Source organism: Puma concolor, chromosome E4 (assembly GCF_028749965.1).
Source record: "Puma concolor isolate L17-30 chromosome E4, mPumCon1.1.hap2, whole genome shotgun sequence".
NCBI classification, from domain to species: Eukaryota; Metazoa; Chordata; class Mammalia; order Carnivora; family Felidae; genus Puma; species Puma concolor.
In genome coordinates this window covers 28,059,325-28,072,782 of record NC_141683.1, presented here as the reverse complement: position 1 = coordinate 28,072,782, position 13,458 = coordinate 28,059,325, and the positions used below count along the sequence as shown (strand labels likewise).

Here is a 13,458-nt window from a genome sequence, read left to right as displayed (position 1 = left end):
ACCTCAGCTCAGGTCATGATCTCGCGGTCCGTGAGTTCGAGCCCCGCGTCGGGCTCTGTGCTGACAGCTCAGAGCCTGGAGCCTGTTTCAGATTCTGTGTCTCCCTCTCTCTGCCCCTCCCCCGTTCATGCTCTCTCTCTGTCTCAAAAATAAATAAACGTTAAAAAAAATTAAAAAAAAAATGTGAATGGACTAATTAACACAAATCAAAAGATATAGACTATCAGAATGGATTAAAGAACAAGGCCCAGTTATGTTGTTTATAGTAAGTCGACTTTAACTATAAAGACACGAGGGTGCTCTGGGTGGCTCAGTCAATTAAACATCTGACTTCGGCTCAGGTCATGATCTCATGGTTTGTGAGTTTGAGCCCTGTTGACAGTGCGGGTCCTGCCTGGGATTCTCTCTCTCTCTCTGTCTCTGCCCTTCCCCCGTTCTCTTTCTCTCAAAATAAATAAATAAACTTAAAAAAATAATATATATAAAGACACAGACAGATTAAAAGTAAAAGGATGGAGGGGCACCCGGGTGGCTCAGTTGTTTGAGTGTCCAACTCTTGATTTCGGCTCAGGCCATGATCCCAGGATCATGTGATCGAGCCCCATGTTAACTCCACACCGAACATGGAGACTGCTTAAGATTCTTTCTCTCTCAGGGGCGCCTGGGTGGCGCAGTCGGTTAAGCGTCCGACTTCAGCCAGGTCACGATCTCGCGGTCCGTGAGTTCGAGCCCCACGTCAGGCTCTGGGCTGATGGCTCAGAGCCTGGAGCCTGTTTCCGATTCTGTGTCTCCCTCTCTGCCCCTCCCCCGTTCATGCTCTGTCTCTCTCTGTCCCAAAAAAAATAAATAAACGTTGAAAAAAAAAATTAAAAAAAAAAAAAGATTCTTTCTCTCTCAGGCTTCCATTCTGAATGCTTCGTTCCTTTCTCTGATCTTGTTAGTTTCCACTCGGAGTATCCTCTTTCTTGAAGAGAAGGTCCTTCATGATGAGAGATTTTGAGATGCTTCTGTCTCCTCTGCATAGTTGGTAAGTTTTGGGTGGTGAAAAGATGGCTGACAGGTGTCAAACCTTTTTCTAGGACTTTGCCAGGGAAATCAAAGACTCCCTGTAGGGAATTTGTGCCATCTCAAAGCTACGTGCTCAGATTCAGCAAAAGAGAGAGGAGCAGCGTCAAAGAAGGGCAAGCAGGTGTGCTGACACCGAGGACAGCCCAACGTACAGAAAGGAAGCAGGAGACTGAGCCGCATAGCCTTAGTGGAATTTTCCAGTGCTGCACCTGGGGTGGCAGAGCATTCTGGTTGAGTCTCCTCTTGTTTTATCAGGTGTTCATTTCTGTACTCCACTCCGTAACAGCCCAAATTGTCGGCGATCCATCGCTACGTGGAGATGTTTCTTCCTTCCGTCCATTTTCAGTGCTCTTTGCATGCTTCCTCTGTCTGTGCTTAGCAAAGTTGTCAACGCCATTTGTTTTCAAGACATAGCTGATCTAGCATCTGAGGTATCAGGGAGGAAGCCTCACCCTTTCCCTAGTCTCAGCCAAATAATTACTGACATGCTCTTCAACCTTTTGCGGCAGGCTCTTTTTCTCATCCGGGGGATGTTTGTGAGTCTCCTTCTCAACCACCTTGCTGGTCAGCTCGTTAGTCTTCTGCATATGTCCCTCCTCTACTCACTGTACTGCTTTGAATATCATTGGTTCAATAGAGGAATTGAAGGGCACCAGCAGTTGTCAAGCATAGAAGGGAACTGGCCACACCACTTTGGATTTGGGTTGCCCTTGGCTTTCCTCACAGCAACGCCGTCCTGGTATATTCTCAGTGGATGCCTCTTCCCCATCCTTGTTCCTCTGTTCATTATGGGCGACAATGAAGCAAAGACCCCTGGCACAGCATGCCTTTTCCAGTTGCGCCTCTTCTCCTTGGTGGTTTTCTCAAGCAACAGAATTTTCCACAAGACGGTCTACCTATAGTCTGCCCTGAGTAGCTCGATCTCTGCAGAGAAATTCCCTTCACCGCCATCGCTCTCCTGCCAAACTGAAGGCTGCTGCCGGCCACTGAGTCACCTGCCATCCAAAGGGGATGGGTGGGATCGGAAGGAGGCTGTAGGATCTCTTTTCCTTGTCCCTTCCTCCACCTGGGAAGGCAGGACTCACTCTGCCAAGGGCCCGCTGCATACTCCCTTCTCTCTGAGGAACTGGGATCTTTGTCACTGGTGCACATAAGGCAGAATCTTCCCGACCCCAGGATGTGGATTTTTTTTTTTTTAATTTTTGTTTTTCAACGTTTTATTTTATTTTTGGGACAGAGAGAGACAGAGCATGAACGGGGGAGGGGCAGAGAGAGAGGGAGACACAGAATTGGAAACAGGCTTCAGGCTCCGAGCCATCAGCCCAGAGCCTGAGCGGAGCTCGAACTCACGGACCGCGAGATCGTGACCTAGCTGAAGTCGGACGCTTAACCGACTGCGCCACCCAGGCGCCCCCAGGATGTGGATTTTTAACACCGGTGATTCTGAATGGACCACAGGTTTTTCTGCAGCTCTTTTCTAGCACTTGTCGGCCCCCGTGCCTGGAGCGATTTGAATACTTTTTTCTATTTTCTCCTTGTGCTATTTATCCTTGCAACTCCCCTTCCTGCCTTCCACCATTCTTGGATGAATGGATTTTGTAATTTTAGCTGTTGTATTTTGTGGACCTGTTATTTTTTGTTGTTTTTCTGCGAGGCACATATATTGGATGTGGGAGGTGAAGGAATATCTCATTTGCTCCTTGTCACTCCCTTTATAGTCATCACTGTCTTGTTTCTTGTAAGTCAGGTTAGATTTTAGTCTCTCTTGCTCCACTGCAAAACGCAAACTCGAAGAGATGGGACAGGAGGAAAGACCTCACAGCCAGGTCTGCGGGTTTTGAGGAGTGATTTTCTTTCTTCCCCTTGATGGGGAAAAAAAGCCTTTTTTCACCGGTACATTTACAGTTATCCAGCTGTAGGGAGGTACCAGTTTTGGGCAAGTGCCACTGCAACACCAAATGCTCAGAGAACCTGAACTTTTAACTCGAGATCTGAAGTGTACTGTTGGCCACTGCTGGGTCTGTCTGGCATTTCAAAGAAGTATTGGTTGCTGCAAATAAGACCTGAAGGGGTAAACTTATTTTTTTAATGTTTATTTGAGAGAGAGAGAGACAGAGAGAGACAGAGAAGAGAGAGAGAGAACGAGCAGGGGAGGGTCAGAGACCGAGGGAGCCACAGAATCTGAAGCAAGCTCCAGGCTCTGAGCTGTCAGCACAGAGGCCAACACAGGACTTGAACCCAGGAACCATGAGATCATGACCTGAGCTGAAGTTGGATACTTAACTGACTTAGCCACCCAGGAGACCCTGAAGGGGTAAACTTATTAAACCCATTAAGGCTGTGGGGGGGGGGGGGGGAAAGAGTCTCTCTCTCTCTCTCTCTCTCTCTCTCTCAAAATAAATACGTAAACTTTAAAAAAGAAAAAGTGAAAGGATGGAGAAAGATATCCTATGCTGATACTAATCAAAATGAATCTGAAGCAGATGTTAACTTCAGACAAAGCAGACTTCAGGACAAGAAAACAAGAACAAGAAAAATGATCAGAGATAAAGAGGGACATTACATAAACATAAAAGTGTTAATTCTCCAAGAATACATGGTAATTCTTAATGTGTATATACAATAGGACATCAAAATGTTGAGGAAAAAGCTGAGAACTTCAAGGAGAAGCAGACAAACCTACTATCATATTTGGAGACTTCAACACCCACCCAGGAACTAACAGATCCAGTGGGTATAAGATCAGTTAGAATATAATTGAACTGAGCAACACTATTAATCAGCTGGATCTAATTGACATTTATAGAACACTTCACCCAACAACAGCATAATCCACATTCCCCACAAGCTTACATGGAACAGTCACCAAGATGGAACACATTCTGGGCCATAAAACACATCTTAACCTATTTAAAAGAATAATAGTCATGCAAAGTATGCTCTTAGGTCACAATGGACTTAAACTAGAAATCAGTAGCAGAAAGATGGCTGGAAAATCATAAGATATATGAAGGTTAAACAACACACTTCTAAGTAATACACGGGTCAAAAAAGTCTCAAGAGAAATGAAAAAATACTTCAAGCCAGATGAAAGTGAAAATACAACACCAAGATTTGTGTGATGCTTTATTCTGGATATTTCCTTTGGATCTATCATACAGTTTACTAATTCTCTCTTTAACTGCATCTAGTCTGCTGTAAAATTCCTTTTTTGAGTTCTTATGTTCAGTTTAAATTTTTTTTTCAGTTTTATAATTTATATTTGGATCTTTTTCAAGTCGGTTATGTCACATTATTTAGTTTCCAGTTCTCTGCAAATATTCATCTATTTTCTATCTCCTTGAACATAGTAAGCACAGTTATTTTAAAGTATGTGTCCGATAATTCCAACATCCCTTTTGGGTCTGTGTCTATTTCTTAGTTGTTTCTACTGGTTTTCATTCACGTAGTTTTGCCTTCTCCTTTGCCCAGTTAAATTTTATACCTATTTATCTTATTTACTTTTCCTTTGTGTTGAAGTATAATGTATGTACACTACAATGTATACATCTTACATGTACAGTTAAATGAATTATTATAATGTGCACACCTGTATAACCTATATTTCTATTATGGTGGAGAACAACTTTATCACTCCAGAAAGTTCTCTTGTGCCTTTCCCAGTCAATCTGTAACCCCTCACACCAAAACCACTGATTTTATTCTATGGTCATAGATTTAGTTTTGTCTGTGTTAGAATGTCATATAAATAGAATCACAAAGTATATACCCTTTAGCATCTGGCATATTTCAGTCAGCATAACGTTTTGAGACTCATCCATAGTATTGTGTTTATCAATATTTGTTTCCTTCAATTGCTGAGAAGTATTTCATTGTATAATTATACTACAATTTGTGTATACATTCCTCCTGTTAATTGACTTTGGGTTGTTTCTATTTTGGGGTTGTTATGAATGTAAATCTTCTATGAATATTCATGTATAAGTCTCTTTGTGGACATATGTTTTTATTTTCTTTGGTGCATTCATCAGTTCGGGCTGCTATAACAAAATACCATAGACTGGCTGGCGAAGACAATTAGCATTTACTTCTCACAATTCTGGAGCCTGGAAGTCCAAGCTCAGGATGCCAGCATGGTTGGGTTTTTGGTGACAGCACTTTTCCTGGTTTACATCTGACCATCTTCTCATGGTACCCTAACATGGCAGAGAGACTGATGTCTCTCTTGTCTCCTTTTATAAAGATACTAATCTTATTCATGAGGGCTCCACTCTCCTTCCCAAAGGCTTCTTTAATTACTCCCCAAAGTCTCCATCATATTGGAGGTGAGGTTTTCATGAATTGGGGGCGAGAGAAGACACACACATTCAGTCCGTAACATCTGGATAAATACATAGGTGTGGAATTACAGGATCATTGAGTAGATGTGTGTTTAACTTTATAAGAACCTCCAAGCAGCTTTGCAAAGTAGTTGTACCATTTGACACATCCAAAAGCAATGTGTGAGAGTTCCAGTTATGCCAAATACTTGCCAACATGTGTTGTTGCCGGTTTCAGAAATTTTAAATATTCTGGTGGGCGTGTGGTGACAGCTCACTGTGGTTTTTATTTTTTCCTGCTGACTAATGATGTTGAGCACTCTTTCCTGTGTTTACTGTCCATTTGTATGTCTTCTTATGTAAAGTGTCTGTTTGAGTCTGTCATCCATATTTTTCTTGAGTTGTTTGGTTTTGTTACTGTGTTATGAGAGTTTTTAAAATATATTCTGGACAGAAGTGCATGTTCAGATACATGTATTGTGACTGTCTTCTACCAATCTTTGGTTTTGTCTATTTCTTTTCTCAGTTGAGTCTTCTGATGAACAGTGGTCTTTAAGTTTGAGTGAATCATATTCTAAGACTTCATAAAAGAAGTATTTCTTTTATGGTTAGCTTTTTTTTTTTTTTAATTCTGTGTAGGACATCACTTGACCATATGTGTGTGGGTCTATTTCAGAACTCTGTTCTGCTCCGCTGGATGACTTCTTTTGACCTGTCTTCAAATTCACATGCTCCCATACCTATTGACGTCTCCTTTGCTAGATGAAAAATTTAACTTTGCTACTTCCCAGTTTTTGTCAAAGTGAATTGTTATCTAAAACCCCAGTTCATAATGATGAAATCTTTATTATACAGTATATAATTGTAAGAATTATCTTTATCTCATTTTTTTCTGGACTTTTGCATCATGTGAATCACAATTATTTAGTTTGTGTAGTTTTATTTGGTTCTACTGATTTAATTGTTCTTTGCCTTTTGTTTTAGAACTTAATTTTTTGAGTTCTTCATTTTGATTCACTTCTTAGCTGGCAGGGATATTTCCTAATGTAGTATTTTTCAAAAAGGTTTTATGGAAGAGCCCTCCCACTATGCCCTCGCCCCCAAAGGAACCCTCTAACATCTGTAGCAATTAACAATTTATTGCCTTTCAGCTCTAAATCCACCCTTCATATAAGCCTGGAACAGTTCTCCCTTGCCAGTTGGTACATGTTAAACTTTGTCGGTAGAGGGCGCTAGAGGAACAAGGTAGTGGGGAGAGGAAATTTCTGTTCAGGGTTCCAGGACCCCAGGGGGGAACCCTGGGGGCGTTCATACCCAGCAAGTTTCGGCATCACTCCTTGCTGGCATCTTCGTGGCCAGTTCTGTGGGTGCCCCACCTGTTTTCCAAGATTCTGCTGCACCTTCACAAGGGTGATTCCCAAAGGAGAGGTGACTGGGCCAGTTTCCGGTAAAGTGCAGCACTCAGTGCTCTCCCAGGAGCAGCTTCCCAAAGGTTTCTGAGTGAGCCCTAGGTGGCTTTGCCATGAGTTCATCAGCATCCCCCAAAAGCAACTTCCTGGGGAAATTACTTGGGCACCCAACAGAAGGCTTCCAGCCAACAGCCCCAACCTGCCATTCTCTGCTCATCAATCTTGGCTCTCTGAGTATGGACCAGCTTTGTCCAAAAACAACCCAGACAATTTCTCTGCCACCCAGGGAGCTGTAACCATGCTTTCTCCAACAAGAGCTGAACCCCAGCCTTGGGTGCTCCCTCCCCTTCCAAGTGTGTGTCTTCTTTGTGTGTTCTGTCAGTCCTAGGAGATTCTTTGATCTTCCCTTCTATTCCCACTGTGTAGTTAATTCCCTACACAAAATAGTTGATACTTCTTCTGTCAAACCTTCCCTGTTCAAATTACTGTATGATTCCTCTCTCCTAGAGCAGAGGCTAGGGAAAACTGTGGGTCATTTTTTGCCTTCTCTACTCTGAATAGAAAGAACCAATGGAATCCTAATGCTATTAACATCTCTGAATATTGCATTGGTTTCTAGAATCTTCACAGAGCAGGAATCCTGCAGAATTATGGCTTGCTGGAAAGGTGCTATGTAGGGCGAGGTCATTGTACACACCATAACAAGGCAGTCAAACCAGTTGGAGAAAGTGCTGTCAGTGTTCCATAAAAACAGTCCTTCCTGACGTCTGCTCCTGGGTCACTGAGCCTATTGTCCTCTTATAATCTGTTGGTTGGAATCATAGTCCTGTTTCCCTCTTTGAGGTCCTTCACACCTGCCCTTAGCCATCCTCCCTGCCATTGCCCTGCCCAGGCCCTGATCACCTAGCCTAGGCTGGCGGCTTCCTCTGGGGATGTGATGTCCCATCACCCCATTCGTTCCTGAGTGCCCAGCTTAAGCTTCACCTCCTGGGAAGCTTCCCCATCAGCTTCACCCATTGTTTCTCCCTGTTCTTTCCTCTCCAATGATCTGTGCTGGTCTTAAAGACATTTTCCTAAATCTTCTTTGCCATGTAACTGATCATCCCTACCAACCTGAGCTGCCTTGATGAAACCTAGTTCAGATCAGCCCAGGAAATGCGCTTATTTGTGTGGAAATGGCGCCCTCTGTTGGTAAATGTATATAATGACTGAAATTTTTTTCATCAGCTGCTGGATGATCTTCGTTGACTGCCCAAAGCAGAGAGAACCAGTGATAGCCAAGAAAAATTCAGCCACCACTCTCCGCTCATCCCATTGCCTTAACAGGTGAAATTCAATCCACTTACCAACCCACCGGATTTCTATCCCTTACTATGACACTAGATGGTTTCTGATGCTCTGGTCTCCTGGGTAACAATGTCTAACATTTTTTTGAACACTTGCTGTACATCAGGTATGGGACTAACTTCTTTATATTATATCATTGTATCTTCAGAGCAGTTTTATGAGGTAAACACTTGGGTCAGGTTCCCTAAAAGCAGATTTCAGCACATGTGGTCTACTGAAGAAGAACTTTCAGGAGAAAGAAAAAGAAGCAGGATAGGGCAGGGGATGGAGCTAAGTGAGGCTGTGGTCTCAGCTGTGGACCAGCATCAGCCTGATCCTGCAGGGGAGCTCCAGAGCAGGGATTGTACCAGAGATAATCCTATCTTAAGGTAAGGGGGCTGGCCTTTCCTGCCCCTGAGTCAGCCAGTCACTGGCTGCAGGCCCCCAGGCAAGGCAGCTTCCATTCAGCCAAGGGAACTCTCTGGAAAGGAAGACCTGTGAACTGTTAGCACCAGTCTTCACACAACTGCAGGTCAACTAGCCCAGGAAAGAGGATCTGGCTGGGCACAAAGTGGCAGCAACAGTGTTTTTATTTCTACTATGCAAATGTGGAATCATAATCTTTCACATCGGTAAGTGCTTTGCAGAATTTAGCGTGTTTTCATCAATTCAATTTCATCTCATTCAATGTTGCAGTAACCTTGAGAGGTAGTGATTATAATGCCCCTTATAGGAACCAGGGAAGTGACAAGGTAGGAGAGTTCCTCCAGATCACCCAGCCAGATAACTGTCTTCTCTGTTTGTGAATAGCATCTTCTCAGATATAGAGCCAGCCGTTGTGGCTCCTACTTCAGATTCTCCTCGGTGATGTGAAGGTTCTAGTGGTCTACAGTAGGATCGTAAAGCCCTTTTAACTCAGACTAAGTTCTAATGAAGCTGCCAACCACCCCTTCTGAGAGTGGGTAAGAGAAAACATACTTCCTTCCCCAAACGGGGCCATGCCTTGCCTATGTGAGATTGTTCTGGGCTCACAAAACTCCTACAACACTCCTCAATGGAAAGAGCATTGCTCACCTGTTTTAGCAGGCTTCCTTAGCAAAGTTTCCTTAGAGGCGTCCCGAGTGGCCACAGTCTGTCAGAGGAGACTGGGGTGGGGTTGGGGGGCTACCTGAATGCAGCCTTCACCTACCCCAAGAGGTTGGCCGTGTAGCAAGTCCCATGGCAGAAAGATGGAGTTTCCTGGATCTTAGGGGAAATATTGCCTCCACGACCCTCTCAGGGGCGTGGACTTTGGCCTCAAGGTGCCTCTGGATCCATCAAAGACCCCTGGGCTGCCTCGAATATATGAGCGTGAAGAGTTGCATTAGATAAGCTTCCCCCTCCACCTCCTCCCATGCCACCATGGTTCCGAGGAATGCTTCACACCCAAGCCCTTTATAGCAGTACAGCTGGAACACACATGGGGGCCCCAGAAACATCATATTGTGGTAGAAGAATGTGGGTTTAAGATCTCATTGACTCAGGTCCAAACTCCCACTCCATCACTTACCAGGTATCTCAGTCAGGGTGAGGTACAAATGAAGGTAACAGAAAACCTGCACCAACGTGGCCTTAACAAGGTGGTTTATGTTTCTCCCGCGTAAAAGCCTAGAGGTAGTCTTCTTCCAGATCACTGTTCTGCTGTTCTTAGTGGGTGGCCCTTGTCCTCACGGTTCAAGGTGGCACCTAGCTGCCAAACAGCAAAATAGAAGTAGGAACCAAGAGGAAGGGGCCGAGGGCACAAAACAAACTGTGCTTTAAGGAAGGTTCCCAGAAACTGCCGCAAGACTTTTACTTCTCACTGGTCAGAACTCAGTCACATGACCACGCCTAGCCACACAGGAGGCTGGGAAGTGTAGTCTCCTTTCTAGGCAGCTCTAACTGCCTAGACAAATAGTAGACAATTATGGGGGAACTACTAATAGCTTCTACCACGGAAGGTGTGTGACCTTGGACAAGTCTCACGACCTCTCTGGGCACGGAGATAATGCTACCTTACCTCATACAAGCTGTTGTTAGTAACTGAAACCTCTCGTGCAAACCATCCAGCCCAGAGCCCGGGGCATGCTGCGCACAGCCTCCCTTTTTTCTCCTCTCTGATTCCAGGGTTCTGGAATGTGCGGTTTCTGGAATTCCTCTCCAACGTGGCCAGGGCTCCTGTAGCCAGTTTCTGAGTGTTAGCCCCAACCTGACTCCCAGGGTCAGCCCCCAAATTTCCCAGGGCTTCTGCGGTTGGGCCTCAGAGGACTAGAATAAGCCAATAGTGACTTGCCTCATCCTCACGCCTACCCCCCTGGAATCTGTGAAAAGAGATTCTCCCCACCCACCTTTCTTAATCAGCTAGCGATTTTGCGCAAGAGAACACTGGTCGCAGCTCCTTCACTGGAGCCTCAGATTCGTGTCCTGGTGCTGGTGGCTGAAGCCCGGGAGAGTCAGGATTATTCAAGGAAAGATCTCAGAGGTGCAAAAGCCTGTACAAAGTCTGGGACAGCTCCCCTGACGAGGTCTCCCTGTGCACAAGCAGGGACCCGCTCCTCACACGCATCAGACTCTTCTATCAAAAGACTCCCAAAGGCTGAGAGCGTGACCCTTAACCAGATGCTCCCCCGACCCCCAAGTTTAGAGCGTAACCCAAAGCAAGTGGCCATAAGTAAAAGCATTTCTTCCAGCCTCCTCTCGCTTCTTTGAAATGCACTCGAGGCGTACATTTTGCTGGGTTCCTTCAGAATATATTTCCCTAAATTTTTTCCGGTTAAATTAACTCTCCAGCAAGATATACCATGTTTTTCCTTCAGATTCATCTGGCCTTGGCCCAGTGTACATATTTCTTGGAGTCGCTGCATTATCTCCTTCCCTTCCTGCACAGCCTCATGCCATACAACCATGGCGTCTTGGTCTTTGAACAACATGGGTTTTGCATTGCACCCGTCCGCCTCTATACACATTTCTTTTGACAAATACACTCTAGAGCTGTAAATGTAGCTTCTCCCCCTTATGACTCACGTAATAATATTTTCTTTTTTCTAGCTTTCTTGTAAGAATCCGGTATGTAACACATATAGGATACAGAATAATGGCTAGTCGAGTGTTTATGTTCTCGGTAAGACTTTTGGCCAACAGTAGGCTCTTAGTAATTAAGTTTTGGGGAGTCAAACGTTACCCTCGAATTTTTGACTGTGTGGAGGGTTGGCGCCTAATCGTCCCCCCCATGCTGTCCAGTCAACTGTGTTATCCTCGCTGCCAGATTTGCAAACTGAGATTCTGAGAGGTTACGCAGATTGCCCAAGGTAACACAGAGAGTAACAGGTTGAACTGGGATTCAGATCCCAGTCTATCTGGTTCCAAATCCTGGTCCTGTAACTATGCTACAGTAAACAGGGGTAACCCACGGTCCATACTGGAACTTGTTGCTAAGGGATCTTGGCCACACAGCAGAATGGGTAAGTAGGGTGTGCCGTGAAGGAAGTCCTCTCGGGCGCAGGTGAGGAGATCGAGCTTGGGGGACTGTGGGGTCATCGACCCCAGTGGTTACCACCAAATCAACCTAGCAAGAAGTCCGGAGGCTGGAGAGGTGCTATGAGTAATAAAATGGGATCAGCTTGGGGCTCACCCATACACTCTTCATATCACCCTGGCCTCAAGGGCAGAGAGCCAGGACCAGGTAGAAGTGAGAGCGCCCTGGATCCCTAGGCAGAAACTCTGAAAAGGAAAAGCTTCTTTGGGAGCTGCAGTCAGTCGTGAGGAATTTATTTCAGCCTGAAATCCGGGGGTGTCCAGGAGAAGGGACACCAAGGTGGTCCCGGCCCAAGAAAAGCAGAAAGAACATGGACGCTGTCTCAACCTGTAGGTTCTCTAGAAGGCAGAAGAGGGGCCCCTCGCTAGAAGGACTAGTAAGTGGCCCTTGTAATCCCGGAGAGGCTGGGTGTCGAGGAGAGGATGATACAGGAGACTCCTGACATGGAGGGAACGATCCAGGCCTGGCTCCCCACCAGAGACACCATCCTGGCCTCAGCCTCAGGAGTCCCCCAACCTTCACCTTTGGGGCCATTTCACCTTCGCGTGTAAATTCCGTGTGGCTCCCTGCCTGAGGATGCAATCTCTTGGTAGGTCCATCTGGCCTGCTTTTCCCATGATTGAGAGCTCCCCCCTTAGGACGGCCATGGCAGGCTCCTTCTCCTGGACCCCTGGTTCCTACCACAGGACCCTCTACCTTCTAGGCACTTATTCCACAGTGATGGGTGCCCGCCTTGTCCCACTGCCCCTGTCTGACCACGTACCTGTTGAACATCAGTAATTCCTTTGGCCTAGATGTTCACGAGTGGGCCTAGGATGTAGAAATGGCTCCTCAGCCTCCTTCAAAGAAGCTTTCGGTGTCACACAGCCACCTCAGGCGTGTTCACACCACTGAGTACAAGGAGCTGCTGTTCAGGCAGGTCACGTGGAGCCCGATGGTGTCAGCGGTGTGGCGTTGGCCACTGTGCAGCCAGGGAGAACATGGCAAGGGGGAGGCCTTGGCCAATGGAGACGAGAAGACACTGCAGACTCACCAGCAGGGGGAGCCGGGCCTCCGTGTTGGTCTACGCCGCCAGGCTGGGAGCTGGGCACGTCTCCGCAGGTGTTGCTCCTGGAAGGCGTGTCAGGCCAGGAAAACGCACCCGGTCCCAGGGGCCTAAAATAGCTGACGGTGTTTATTTAAAGCCAGTCACCATATCTCACCGGCTGACTCCCCTGGGTGTGTGCGTAGATGGAAGTACTTGAGTGCACAGAGCGTGCGACAAGCTGAATGCGGGGGCAGTGGCTCCATGTGGCCCTGGGTTTGTCCTGAGTGGAGGGAAGGGGCTTCTCCTGTCAGCCCATGTCTCGGGTTCCAAGCAGTGGCCAGGCAGCCTGTTTCCTGGGCTTGGAGAGGGGGTCCCCGGTGCTGGGCAAGGGTCTGGAACACCTTGCCTCTGTGTTCAGTCCAGAAAGGAGTCACTCTGTAGGTCCTACGATGGGAAGGACCCACTCGGGTGTCCTCTAGAGAAAGCCCCTGGAGGCAGCCCGGCGGGTGACCCCTGTGGCACACACACACACACACACACACACACACACACACCCCTTCGCTCCTGCTCCCCAGTCAGTGTAAATGGGCCCAGGATGGAAGAAGTCTCCCTTCCTTCTCTTGCCAGAGGAAAGGGACTAAAGGTTGCAAAAGAGCTCTCAGGTTCTTGGACAAGAAGGCAAAATAAAACAAAACAAAACAATACAAAACACAATACGAAAAGCTCAGCGTGATCACGGTCTTGCCCCGAGGCCAG

The 13,458-nt window shown here is 46.3% G+C and overlaps 1 protein-coding gene and 1 pseudogene across 1 annotated transcript in view; one reads left to right on the top strand and one right to left on the bottom strand.

The window, feature by feature from the left end:
• The window catches only part of CHIT1 (chitinase 1), a 35,202-nt gene extending 22,000 nt beyond the window's left edge, over window positions 1–13,202 (bottom strand). Inside the window, exon 1 of the mRNA XM_086693716.1 lies at window positions 12,439–13,202. Coding sequence (XP_086549842.1) covers window positions 12,439–12,449 — 11 coding nt within the window. The 5' untranslated portion in view covers window positions 12,450–13,202. The remainder of the gene's footprint in view (window positions 1–12,438) is intronic.
• LOC112857892 (etoposide-induced protein 2.4 homolog pseudogene) lies at window positions 1,041–2,058 on the top strand (annotated as a pseudogene).
• Window positions 13,203–13,458: the final 256 nt, after the last annotated feature.